The sequence below is a fragment of the Pleurodeles waltl genome, chromosome 4_2 (genome assembly GCF_031143425.1).
Source record: "Pleurodeles waltl isolate 20211129_DDA chromosome 4_2, aPleWal1.hap1.20221129, whole genome shotgun sequence".
Taxonomy (NCBI): Eukaryota; Metazoa; Chordata; class Amphibia; order Caudata; family Salamandridae; genus Pleurodeles; species Pleurodeles waltl.
Window position 1 is genome coordinate 1069512229 of NC_090443.1, and position 14257 is coordinate 1069526485.

At 48.5% G+C, this 14257-nt stretch overlaps 2 protein-coding genes across 2 annotated transcripts in view; both read left to right on the forward strand.

The window, feature by feature from the left end:
• Positions 1–14257, forward strand: part of LOC138294055 (zinc finger protein 850-like) — a 214239-nt gene that overhangs the window by 194365 nt on the left and 5617 nt on the right. The window contains exon 7 of the mRNA XM_069233302.1: positions 13112–13165. Within this exon, the coding sequence (XP_069089403.1) occupies positions 13112–13165 (54 nt within the window). The remainder of the gene's footprint in view (positions 1–13111; positions 13166–14257) is intronic.
• LOC138293779 (zinc finger protein 850-like) overlaps positions 1–14257 on the forward strand; it is a 182215-nt gene that overhangs the window by 27824 nt on the left and 140134 nt on the right. Inside the window, exons 2-3 of the transcript XR_011203108.1 lie at positions 12509–12565; positions 13112–13165. The gene's annotated coding sequence lies outside the window, so the exon portion shown is untranslated. The remainder of the gene's footprint in view (positions 1–12508; positions 12566–13111; positions 13166–14257) is intronic.

Sequence of the window (14257 nt, forward strand, 5' to 3'; positions counted from 1 at the left end):
CTCAAGCAATCTCCCACCCTGATCAGTTCAGGAAGGACCTCAAGACCTGACTCTTTGACTGATCCTCATCACCCACCACCTTCCTCCCCCAGCGCCTTGAGACCCTCATGGGTGAATAGCAGCGCTCTACAAAACCCTGATTGATTGATTGATTGTCTGGGGCCTGGCCTTGACAAGGAAGGATCTCACAAACACTTGAGACTTTGCTTTGAAGTTTGCCTACTTCAAAGGCAGAAAGGGGTATAAGAAGAAGACCCAAAACTGTAGACTTTTGCCTGCCTGCACCATGGCCACCGCTTGTGAGAAGCATGAGGCACCGTCCCATTCTGCACCGCAGCCCCGGTCCACCGACGCCAGCATCATCAACTCCAGTGTCGTCAACAGATGTCCCTGTCTGCACTGTGACCCGTAGACGCCGCCCAGAGCCGTCCCGGGCCTGCACCGCCGACTTGAGCCTACCGACGACAGTGCTTTAGCAACGACGATGCTGCCTGCACCGTGACCTGGTGACACCGCACATCGTACAGCCCTGCTTCACACCACAGCCCTGGTCTCACCTGCGCCGCTGGCGACCATCACCGAGCCGCTTTCTGCACCTTGACCTGTGGGCACCGCATGTTGCACTGCCCCCTTCGCACCACAGCCCCAACGCTATCCGTGCCAGTGCTCCTGACTTCATCAGCTCAGAGTTCAATCCGCAATGTGTGTGACTTCAAGGGCCCGACGACTCCCACACCAACTCCAGAACTGACACGGCGGCACCAGCGTCGCCGCTCTCCTGAGCTCACCACAAGGATGACAACGGCTTGCAAATCCAAGGCACTGTTTGTGGGTCTTCCCGACACTGTAGCTGGCCTGCGATGCCGCGGCTGGGCTGAACTGTTGGTTTTGTTGGTTTTGGTGTGATAGCCCCAGCTGAAGCTATTGACTGCAAGGAACTGTATTTTTAAGATAAATCTTAAAAAATTCATATCTTTAGCACTGTATGTTAGATTTTTATCATTTTGGTCTTGTTTTACACAGATAAATATTGGCAATGTTTCTAAAACTGGTGTGGTGTCCTTTTGTAGTGTTTTCACTGTGTTATGTGCAAATGCTCTACACATTGCTTCTGAGATAAGCCTGACTGCTCATGCCAAGCTACCAAGGGGGCAAGCAGGGGTTATCTGAGTGGGTATCTCCCGTATCCTGACTAGAATAAGGGTCCCTACTTGGACAGGGTGCAAACCGACTGCCAACTAGAAACCCCATTCCTAACACTGGTTTTTAGCGGTGAGGATATGACTTGCACTTGCACTTGACTTACATTGACTGGTGTACACTACTACCATATCGCAGACCACTACGTGCCACATACAGATTTTTGGGTTTTTTAATTTTTCTCTTTGACCTATTTTTGATCTTGAGTTCAAGTGAACCCCAACGACATCATGTCTCCATCCAGAGCATCTTCAGTTGTATCCCAGGATTTGATTTTTGAGGAGGATAGATTGGAAACCTATACTGTAGAAGAGCTGAAGGCAATTTGTAAATGTAGGAGGCTGGCCTGGTTTTTAGTGGGTGCCTTGGGTACTTATACCTTACACCAGGTCTAGTTATCCCTCGTTAGTGAATGTAGTAGTGTTCTAGCAGCTTAGGCTGATAGAGGGAGCTATAGCAGAGCAGCTTAGGCTGAACTAGGAGACATGCAAAGCTCCTGCCATACCACTTATAGTTACACAGTACCTATAAACAAGTAAAGACAATACTCAATGTTACCAAAAATATAGGTATTTATTTGGGTGACACAGTACCAAAAATATGTTAGAGACAATACTCCTTCTGGAGGTAAGTATAATACACAATATATACACTAGACACCAAAATTAGACAAGTAAGTAGTCCTAGAACAATGCAAACAGTAGGAAATCCTATAGAATGCAACGGGAGAAAATAGGTCTAGGGGCAACACAAACCATATACTAAAAAACTGGAATGTGAATCACAAATTCCCCCCAGACAAGTGTAATGTGTGCAGAATCGCTGGGAGAGTAAGAATACAGTAAAGGTAAGTAAATTACCCCACCCCAGAGCCCAGAAAAGCAGGAGTAAAGTACTGCAAGTTTACTTAAGAAACACTACACCTCGTTTTGGGGATTTTGCAGCAGCCAACCAAGTCTGGAAAGAACAACTGCTGGATTATAGGACCTGAAGACCTTCAAAGGAAGGGGACCAAGTCCAGAAGTCGAAAGAAGTTCCAGGCAGGACAGGAGCCCCTGCCAACCCACAAGAGGGTGCAAAAGAAGAGTCCTCAGTTAGTCGAAGACTGCAAGTCCCACGGCATGAACATCGTTGCAGATGAGATTTTGTGTTGGAAGGCACCAACAAGCCTTTGCTACGGCAAAAGTGCGTTTTTCATCAAAATGGCACTGGATGGACCCAGGAGGGACCTGGGGGCCTCAACTCTGTGTGCGGAAGAAGAGGGGGCTCTCAGCTCTTTATAGAGACCTCAGGATGCCAGCCAGCACCCCCAGACGCTACAGGATCCGGGTTCAAAGGAGATGCAAAATGCAGTTGATGCAGCAAAACAAAAGAAGGTCCCACGCTGCCGGAGAACAACTCAGCGAGTTGAGCATTGCAGAGGGGAGTGCTGGGGACCTGGGCCAGGGTGTGCATGAAGGAATTTTGCAAAGAGTGCACAGAGGCCTCAGGAGTAGAAGAAGACACAATACACAGGGGTACTGTCGTTCTCGGGGGAAGGCAAGGTCTTACCTCCTTCAAATTGCGTCAGCAGGACCTCAGGACAGTCTATGTTGGTGATGTCCACCCTCTGTGTCCTTAGTAGTACGCTCGTCGTTGTGAGAGGAGTCCCAGGGTACCAGTCGTCGCCTTGGAAGGTGCCTTCTTGTAACAGGGGATGACTCTGTCACTCCACTGGAGATTTCTTAGGTCCTTCTGGTGCAGGATGAAGGAAGGGAGTCCCCAGAGCATGCACACCATGCAAACTGTTGCACTTGCTGACTTGGAGCTGAGGTTGCTTAAGAAAAGTGTCTCTTGTAGACACTTTGTTGCAGTTACAGCGCTTCTTGGAGCAGGCTGCGGTTGATCCGAGGTCAGAAGAGTCTGAAGTTGTTGCAGAGGATTCCTGAAGGAAACCTGCAAGCAGAATCTGAAGAGAATCCACAGGAGAGACCCTAAATAGCCCTGAGAGGGGGATTGGCTACCTTAGCAGGTATGGACCTATCAGGAGGGGTCTCTGACGTCACCGGCTGGCACTGGCCACTCAGAGCCCTCCAGAGTGCCCCCACACCTTGCAAAGCAAGATGGCTGAAGTCTGGGACACACTGGAGGAGCTCTGGGTACCACCCCTAGGGTGTTGATGGACAGGGGAGTGGTCACTCCACCTTTGCTTTGTCCAGTTTCCCGCCAGAGCAGGGAGAAGGGGTCCCTGAACCGGTTTAGACAGGTTTATGCAAGGAGGGCACCATCTGTGCCCTTCAAAGCATTTCCAGAGGCTGGGGGAGGCTACCCCTCCCCAGCCTGTAACAGCTATTTCCAAAGGAAGAGGTTGTAACACCCTGCTCTCAGAGGAAATGCTTTGTTCTGCCTGCCTGGGACTGGGCTGCCCAGACCCCAGGGGGGCAGAACCCTGTCTGTGAGGTGGCAGCAGCTGTAACTGCAGTGCAAGCCTCAGAGAGCTGGTTTGGCAGTACTGGGGATCCATGGTGGAGCCCCCAGGATGCATGGAATTGGCTCCCCAATACTAGATTTGGAATGGGGGGACAATTCCATGATCTTAGACATGTTACATGGCCATATTCGGAGTTACCATTGTGAAGCTACATATAGGTATTAACCTATATGTAGTACACGCGTGTAATGGCGTCCCCGCACTAACAAAGCCCAGGGAAATGGCCCTGAACTATGTGGGGAAACCTTTGCTAGTGCAAGGGTGCCCTCACACTTAGTAACTTTGCACCTAACCTTCAGCAAGTGACGGTTAGACATATAGGTGACTTATAAGTTACTTAAGTGCAGTGAAAATGGCTTTGAAATAACGTGTGCGTTACTTCACGCAGGCTCAATTGCAGGCCTATACAGGGGTTTCTCTGAGCTCCCTATGGGTGTCAAAAGAAATTCTGCAGTCCATATGGATCTCCTGGAACCCCAATGCCCTGGGTACCTAGGTACCATATACCAGGGACTTTTAAGGGGGGGTCCTGTGTGCCAATTGAAATTGGTAAATGAAATCACTGGCCTACAGCGACAAATAAAAAAGCAGAGAGAGTATAGGCACTGACATTCTGATTAGCAGAGCCTCAGTGACACAGTTAGGCACTACACAGGCATACACATTAGGCCACAAACTATGAGCACTGGGGTCCTGGCTAGCAGGATCCCAGTGAGACAGGCAAAACACACTGACATACAGGTTTTTAGACAGGTTTGTATCTATGAGCATTGGGGTCCTGGCTAGCAGGATCCCAGTGACACAGTAAAAATACACTGACGCACATTTACAAACAGGAAGCTACTTTCCTACAGTAAAAACCTCAAAGTTTAGGTCAGAGGCCTAACCAAAAAGGAGGAGCTACAAAAGGCGCTGAGGGCCTGGGTAGCTGCCAGAGCTGCCAGTGGGCAGTCTGAGGATCCAAATGGAGAGCAGGGGTCTGCCAAAGGTGGACAGGGTTCCCAGCAGCAGTGTGGGGGTGTATGACAAGGGTAAACAAAAGGAGTCTTCCAAAGGGCCCCAATCTAGTAACACCGGTAAGAAATCCCACCCTCCAGGAGATAAGAAACCATGGGCCTCTTCAGGAAAGGCTGCAGAGGCAGGGCACAGTGAGTGCTTTGGTTGTGACCAGGAGGGTCACGTGAAGGGAGATCCCAGATGTCCCAAGTGGACACCACCACCCAGCGGTGGGCAGACCAAGGGATTGGCCAGTGGAGCACTTAGGGAGGAGCTGGTCCCAGGTAGGTGTGGGAATCCCACAGAGGTGACCCTTGTCTCACTAGGGGATGGTGAGATAGTCAAGAGAAAACTAATGCCTGATAACACTAAGAAATACAGGCAGTGGGTGACCGTCAATGGGCAGAGAGTTGAAGCTCCCAGAGATACTGGAGCCAGTGTGACCACGGTCCGGTGTCACTTGGTGTCTGAAGAGCACATAGTCCCTGGTGTATTCCACTAAGTAGTTGCAGTGGGCAACTCAGAGCACCTGTGTAAGGTAGCGCTGGATCCCTTCGAGTGGTGAGGGGTCTCAGGTTCCTTGATGGTAGCTGTGAGTCCCACCATACCAGTTGACTGTCTGCTGGACAATGACCTGGAGACTTCCACCTGGAAGGAGGTGGAGGTCAGGTCGCACTTGGGTATGTTGGGGTTGTCAGAGTGGGCATGCGTGACAACTCGGTCTATGGCAGACAGTCAGGGTGATCAGACAGACCTGGAGCCTGAAACAGTGGCCCGGGTGACTGCCAAAAGAAAGGGCAAGGGGTGCTGGAAACCCGCCCCAGAAGTTTCCACAGTCCGGGAGGAGGCTGACCTGAAAGGGGAAGCCCCAGCACCTACAGTGGAGCAAGTGGCTGAACTGGGAGACCTACCTGAGCTGACCCATTGGCAGCAAGAAGGGGATCCCACCAAAGAGGAGTTCTGCGAGGAGCAGAAGTTGTACCCTACTCTATTGGGCAGCTGGTGTTGAGCCCAAGGATCACCTGATATGCTGGGAAAATGATCTCCTGTGTAGCGAGCTTAAGGTTGCTGAACCTGGGGCAGCCTGTGTGCTGGTGGTACCCCAGCACTTCAGAGACTTCTTACTGGGTTTGGTTCATGATGTGCCTCTGGCAGGACATTTGGGACAAGGCAACACCTTTGAGAGGCTTGTTACCCACTTTCATTGGCCCCAAATGAGAAAACATTCAGACGCATTCTGTAGATGCTGCCAGACTTGCCAAGCAAGTGGCAAAAGTAGAGGGAAATGTAAGGCCCCCCCTCCAACCATTTCCTGTCATGAGCACCCCTTTTGAGTGGGTGGGCATTGACATAGTGGGGCCTCTGGACCACAAGACAGCCATATGCAACAGGTTCATCCTGGTCTTGGTGGACCATGTCACTTGGTACCCGGAAGCTATCACTCTGAGAACAATGACAGCGCCCGTTGTGGCCAGGGCACTGATGGGGATCTTTACTTGAGTACTTTACTTGGGTTTCCCCAAAGTCGGTGATATCTAAGGGGGGTACTAACTTTATGTCCATGTACATAAAGGCCATGTGGAAGGAATGTGGAGTGAACTACAAATTCACCACTCCTTACCACTCCCACAGAAACAGGTTGGTTGAGAGGTTCAACCGAACCCTGAAAAGAATGATTGGGGGTCTGTCAGACTCCATGAGGCATAAGTGGGACGCCTTCTTACCATGCCTTCTCTTTGCCTACTGGGAAGTACCACAGAAGGGGGTTGGTTTTAGCCCCCTTGAACTTTTGTATGGGCACCTGGTCAGAGGACCTCTGAGTGTGGTGAAAGAGGTCTGGGAGCAAGCTCCTAGGAAGCCACCCCAGGATGTATTTTGTTACATGCTGGCTATCCAAAACCAGACCGCCAGCTTCAGGAAGCTCACACAAGAGAACCTTAAGGCAAGCCAGGAGGACATGAAATGCTGGTACGACCAGAATACCACTCTGGTTGAGTTTCAGCCTGGCCAAAAAGTGTGGGTTATGGCCCCAGTAGAGCCTTCTGCTCTGTAGGACAGGTGGTCAGGGCTGTTTGAGGTGAAGGAGTGTAAGAGTGATGTCACCTACTTGGTGGACTTGCAGGCTCCTAGGAACCCCTTGAGGTTGTACATGTGAACCTCCTCAAACCTCACTTTGAGAGGTCCGAGCTAACCATGCTTCTGGCTACAGATGATGGGGCAGAAGAGGAGAGTGAACCTCTCCCTGACTTCCTGTCTGCCCAGGAGCAGGATGGGTCAATAGAAAGCGTAGTCCTCCCCCCTTCTCTGACTGTAGAACAGCAGAGTGAGGGTCGCCAGTTAATGGAACACTTTGCCACTCTATTCTCACTCACTTCCAGTGTCACCCATCTATGCATGCATGATGTGGACACTAGGGATAACCTGCCTGTGAAACACAAAGTTTACAGGTTGGCTGATAGAGTGAAGGCCAGCATCAAGGAAGAGGTTTCCAAGATGATGGCTTTAGGGGTGATTGAGAGCTCCAGCAGCCCTCGGTCCAGCCCAGTGGTCTTGGTACCCAAGCCCGCTGCACCTGGTGCCACTGTGTGGACTACTGGGGGCTCAATGCCATCACCAAAATGAACTCCCATCCCCAGAGCTGAAGAGCCCATAAATCGATTGGCGGCAGCCTAGTTCCTCAGCATGTTTGATCTAAAGTCTGGGTAATGGCAGATTGCCTTAACCGAGGGGGCCAAGGAGAGGTCAGTGTTCTTTACACCAGAGGGGCACTTCCAGTTCTGGGTCATGCCCTTCGGGTTGAAGAACGCCCCTGCCACCTTTCAGAGGTTGGTCAATCTGGTCCTGGCTGGGCTTGAAAACTTCAGTGCAGCATACCTTGACGACATTGCTGTTTTCAACTCCAGCTGGGAGGACCAACTGCACCACCTCTGAGAAGTGCTGAAGGGGTTGCAAGCTGCAGGCCTGGGAAGTGTTGAAGGCGTTGCAAGCTGCAAGCATCGCTATCAAGGCCAGTAAGTGCCAGATAGGGCAGGGGTAAGTGGTGTACTTAAGACACCAGGTAGGGAGTGGCCGGGTGGCACCGCTACAACCCAAAATTGATGCCATTTGGGCTTGGGCACCCCCCAAGGCCCAGGCAGAAGTGAGAGTCTTCTTAGTTCTCACCGGGTACTACAGGAGGTTTGTCAAGGAATATGGCACCATTGTTGCAGCCTAGACAGTTTATCTGGACTGAGGCGTGCCAGGCCGCGATTACACCCTAAAGGATGCCATGTGCACGGCGCCCGTGCTACTGGCCCCTGACTCCTCCAAGTTTGTGGTACAGACAGATGCTACTGAGCATGGTGTGGGAGCAGTACTTTCACAGCTAAATGAAGAGGGCCTAGACCAGCCTGTAGTCTTCCTTGGTAGGCGTTCACTCCTCAGGGAACAGAGGTGGAGTGCAATTGAAAGGGAAGCTTTTGCTGTGGTCTGGCCACTGAAGAAGCTAAGACCCTACTTGTTTGGGTCTCACTTCTGGGTTCAGACCGACCACAGGCCCCTGAGATGGTTAATGCAGATGAGGGGTGTGAACCCAAAACTGTTAAGGTGGTCCATTTCCCTACACGGGATGGACTTTACGGTGGAACACCGCCCTGGTACAGAACACGCCAACGCTGATGGTCTGTCCAGGTTCTTCCGCCTTAGTGAGGAGGACTCCCCAGGAGTTGGGTAGTTCTCCCTACTTTCAGCTGGGGGATCATGTGTTAGACCTGGCAGCTTTTTGTTGTGTCTCCCCTTTATTTTTGCCTTCTGACCTCCCAGTTGTATGGTGTACTGGACTCTGTTTTTGCTGGTTTACTGTCTCTGCGCACTTTACCACTGCTAATCAGTAAAGTGCAAGTGCTCCACATATGAATTGTACTGTGGATTGGTTTATGCATGATGGCATATTTGATTTACTAATAAGTCCCTAATGAAGTGCACTAGAGGAGCCCAGGGCCTGTAAATCAAATGCTACTAGTGGGGCTGCAGCACTGGTTGTGCCACCCACATTAGTAGCCCTGTAAACATGGCTTATACCTGCCACTGCAGTGTCTGTGTATGCAGTTTTAAACTGCCAATTCAACTTGGCAAGTGTACCCACTTGCCAGGCCTAAACCTTCCCCTTTCCTACATGTAAGGTGCCCCTAGGTAGCCCCATGGGCAGGGTGCAGTGTATGTTTAAGGTAGGACATGTACTAGTGTGTTTTATATGTCCTAACAGTGAAATACTGCCAAATTTGGTTTTCACCGTGCCTCTCTGTCATAGGTTAACTTTGGGGCTGCCTTTAACTATACTAAAGTGCAGATTCACCTTTGAGAGCAGATAAAAATCTAGAGTTTAGGGTCTCTGAACTCACAATTTAAAAATACATCTTTTATTCTGTGACAGATTTTTTAAAAGGCTCCTTGTTTGGCTGGAGATTGCCTCACCAGAGAATAGTGGAGTCTGACTTGCGCAGGCAAGGCTGACCTCGTCACCAAAAATCATATGTCTGTATTATGAGCTTATCCAAGAGGTTTGCAACTTCACTAACCATTATCTCGCTTCCATACTATAAAGTCTGGAACAACTTTGACTTTATCACTGTGAAGAGAGGTTTAAAGTTATAACCACAGAGGGATTTCAATAAGGTAAAAAAGTCAAAGTTTAGGGCAGTTGCTTTCCCTCTAGTAGAATCCTTTTGTGACGCAGAGGAGGCCCTCAAGTCCCGTTAACACCCAGATATGTGTATGTGGCTGTTTCTTCTACCGGTAACCGTTTGAGGAGCCATTTTCCCTGCATTGCTATTTGCTAGTTTTAAGAGATTCCTTTTGTCTTTTTGAGGTAAATCTCCAGCTGTTTTTTGTCAGATTATACTGCAAGCCAGTTGATCAGTCTTTGTAACCCTACTGCCTGTTATCTAGTAATAAGAAGTCATCAGAATGAAGGATGTTAGAAAAGGGCAGGCCATCAAGGCTCGACCATGAGATGCCAGTTCATCGAAGGAAAGTGAAAGATCTGCAGGTTAAACAGGATCGGCGCAAGCACGCACCCATGTTTCAGACCTAGTGATGTACCCACTTCCCTAGACAGATTTCTTTGTATATAGAAACATTATTGTCCTCAAAAGCTTTTGCAGGGTCTCCCAGTGCTGTAGCTTTTCCCACAGATTGTCACGTAGTACGCGGTCCAATGCCGCCTTGACATCCACTAAGTACATGAACAAGGGTGCGCAGGTTTCGCTTGCTCTCTTCATGATCAGACACGCAGCCATCAGATTGGATAGGGTCCCTTGGTTCTTTGTGAACCCCGTCTGATTCAAGAGCAGTCTTCCAACTTCTAATGCCCACTCAGACAGGTCTTGCAGCAACAGGTTTGAGAAGTATTTGAGGTCCATATCGAACCAAACTGTCAGGCGATAACTGCTTGGAGATGAAGCTATCTCGCCATTGAAAATGGGGTGAATGATTGAACCTCGCAACCTTTTGGTGTACTCTCAGAGGCCAATATGGTGTTAAACAGTAAGGCAAAGAAATTCTTCGAAGTTGGTATATTTTGTTTTAGGAAGGCTTGGGGGACACCATTTGGACCAAGTCCCCAGTGGGACTGGGAGTTCTCTCTAATCTTGATTATGGACGAAATAGAGTATTCCAGCGGATCATATCCGTGAGGACATCGCTTACCAAATGGGATTCCTCTGAGGGTGGCACTGAGGAGATTGGGCTCTCTGTAGACCCTGACAAATGTCAGATAATTCACCCAGTCATCCTCACTTATGCTCACATTATTTGCCACCCTTGGGCTTTTGTTGATCTGGTTTATTAGCTTCCAAAATTTCTTCGGGTCATTTTGCTTTGAAGAGTGTACGAGCTTGGCCCATAAAGCTTCATGCTTGCTTTTCTTGACAGACCAGACCTCTCGTTTAAACCTTCTCTGCTTATTACAGTATTTTTAGCAGAGCTGCGCCCTGCGGGAAACGCTGCAGTTGCCGGAGAGATCTACTAATCCGAGATCTTATCAGGCGAGTGGGACTTGTCACACAGGGACCCTTTTAAAACTGATGCTTGCACATTTGTGTGACCGATTGGTCAGGTATTTGGCCGCCAGCCACTCAGAGAGGCATTCCCAGGCCTTTATTGGATTCGACTCATTGTTTGTGGTTGCTTCAAGAATCTCTACTGCATCAAGCGCCAGGTCGTGGACATTATCTGCATTCCATTTAAGACGTTTAAGGTTTTCCGTGTGAGCATCTTCTTGCAGTATTTTAACTTGACCAAGTCTACACGTATTTGCTCTGATCCAGATGTTTTGTGGTTGATGATCAACCTCAACACGATGAACAGTTTTAAAGCCAATAACTTGGTTGCATGGACTAAAGCTTGCCGTGGAGTAGTTGAGGTATGAAACCGTTTTGTCCGAGGACTTAGTTCGTGTTACGGGGTGACGGGTGTGTCCCAGGAGGCAGCCATTCTTGACTATTAGTCCAGACGATCTACAGGCTCTCAGGAGTTTTTCACTCGTAGAGTAGATACGTTTGGGCTGCTATGGCACCCAGCACAACATCGTGATCCGAATCCGGAGGCTTGAAAAGATGTAGGTTTAAGTCACCAGTGATTGGTAGGTTGGCTACCGTACATTCCCTTTTCAGCTCCACCAGGAGGTTAATCAGCTTATCACTGCCATAGGTTTTTCTCTTGCGTTAATGCAGATGTTGACTAAAATGAGGGGATTTGGACATGGATGCGTTTGGCAAAGCAGAAACAGGTTGTTTAATTAAACATTACAGAACCGGCATGAGGTACCCATGTTCAACAGTAAACCGCTGCGCGCAGGGCCACGGTAGGGATACCGCCCCCCCCCTTCATAGCAGCAAATGTACAAATCTTGGACATAGCCACATAGGCATTATACTATAAAGTGCAATAGCTGTGAAAAGAAGCTGAAGGCAGCCCTGGTTCTCCCTGGGCTCGGCTAAACTGCTTTTCGTCATTCAGGTGGGCCCAGGAGATGCAGGCGCTGAGCAGGAATCACCCCCCCCCAAGGCGCCAGTGACACTGCGAGCTACGAGAGGAGGAAGGGGGCTCCTATGTGCCCTACTGCACTGGCTCTATCCTTTACTTTCCCCTGACCAGTCCCTACACCTTAGAGAGGCTGGGGAGGGGAGGAGGCAGGGGCTGTGTGATAGGACATTGTAATGTTGGGAGCAGCGGGCCTATATCAGGTTTCATCGTCTTCAATGGAGATCTCAATATTCCAATCTTCTAAGCTTTGTCGTCTGGAGGTTTGACTCCAAAACTGAGTTATTTGGTCGCCGTTTGTGGGGCTCAGAAGGCACCGACCCTCCACATCGTCCCTTTAGGTAATTTATAAATACAAAGCACCAACACATTGATGCCTTGTCGCTTGCGTTTCTCAGCATTCGCACACAGCATCAGCTTGAGCCTGATTTGCTGTTACTCAGAGAGCATGGTTTCTATAAATCTAAGAGGGTGGTTGATTGATTTATGAAGGGTGGGCAGATTTATGTACAAGGACTTAACCAGATTGTTTTGATTCACAAGTCTCATGGGCTGTTAAAGAAAGACCGAGGTTATTAAGAAGTGGACTGGGTTGGTGGGGTCTCCTCTCCGAGACTGTGGGTGCATTCCATATTCACAGAGACCCTTTCCAGCAATGGATCATGGTGCTTCATGAACCAAAAAAGACTACTTTCCGGAGGACAAGAGTTTCATTTGTTTCATAGGTTCAGGAGGATTATTTGGAGAATGGGATGAAGTGTGATCATTGTCTGATACAAAACATTCTCTTTACTTCCTTTCACGGTATTCCGGGATGACCAGGCGGTGCAGTGCGGCGCGGCTGCCACTCTTGGAGAAAGAAAATAAAATAGCTGTCAGGTAAGGTTTCCTAGAACCCTAAGTTTCCTTTTCCCTTGTTTCTTCTTTCTATATTCCCTCTCTCAATCTCATTTATTTTATGTCTCTTCAACCTCAACATTTCGCTCCCTCTGTACACTATTCTTGTTGCTATCAGACTTCTGATTCTATCCTGATGGAGCCACATTCCTCCTTGGAACTGTTGGGGGCCTAATGCAGGTCCTGTTCCTTTACAGATCGGGATGCACTGGGCTGGGAGTGCTTGCCTCCAGGTTTGCCCAGTAGTTCCTTAACTATCTGCACATTTGTGCCCTCCTGGACACCCCATGATGCTGCCCTCTCTCTGCCTGTTCTTTCTGCGTCCTTTCTCTCTGGATCTGACTTCCACCTCTTAACCTCTTCCCATCCTGCCCCTTTCTGTCTTGTCTGCCACTTCAGGGGTTGTGCTGGATTCCTGTGGTCAGAGTGGAAGATAGTCTTTTTTCTCTTTCCTCTGCTTGTTTTGTTTGTCTTTTCTTCTCCTTTTATGGTTTCATTTACTGTTGTGATTTTGTTTTCCCTTTTCAGGTGTTGCAGTGCCCGGGTCCTGTCGGTGGAGTGTGATAAGTTCCAGGTCACCAAGTAAGTCATTATTTTCCCAACAACTTGAAATGGTGAATTCCACTGAGCTAACTGAGCCTCAGTACACAGACCATAGCATTTAAAGCAGTAATTACAACAAGGCCAATTCCTTTGTGTAATGTCCTTTCCTAGTTTGCTGGAAAAGGGAAGAGAGGAACACTCTAAGTGGGCAGGGGAGTAAATAACACCAGATAATCCAATAAAAGTATTCCAGTTATCTCACTATGACGCCAGACACTGCCACAAAAAGTGTAAAGTGATGGTGTTCGATGCTTCTGAGAATATGTGTCACTATATATGTGTAACTTCTGTTTCTTTCTTCAGTATTCACTACTTTTGCTCTCACAACCTTGCGTTCCAGTCGTTACAAGCTCCCTGGCTACACAGTGTCCAAGAGCTGTTTCCCCTCTTTCAGAAATGCAACTCAAACTGATGTCCTTCCTCCGTTCTGTAAATACTTTCTTTCTTCAAGGAAAACGGTCATAAGTATTATTTCTCCGTGTTCATTTACAATTTCTAACTCTATTTCTACAGGTGACTGAGGCATGAGCAGAAAAAAGAAGGTTTCAGTTTAGTGAAACACAACAAAAAGGATTGTTTTAAGGAAAGCTAAAATATTCTTGAGCTCCAGAGAAGAAAAACATTCTTGGAGCCAGGAATGGTGAGGACCTGGAGCGGAAGAAACCGCTGAATGTACAAGTTGTCAGGTCCCAAATGACCACAAATGTCTACCCAGGGTCACTTACTGAGGTTGTGGAGCCTCTGAAATGGAAGTGGAACCCAAGAGTAAATTGAAAGTCTGCATCTACTAATTGTAAGAATATTTTCACTTAAAGGAAACATTTCAAGATTGGTCGAGCAAAGAACATTGGCAACAATTAATATCCACTCAGTGCACTTGAGAATAATCAGTGTTGTAAATTCTGTCTGATGGTTTATGAGAAATGCCTTGTAGACCCAAACCTCTTTCTAACAAAACTGTTTCCATTCATGTGATATGACAGCACTGTCAGGAAGACTAATAGCCTCAGTTTACAACAGCAAACTTTTGTTTATGTCTCTTGTGATTGGTAGTTGCTTTTCAAAGAAACA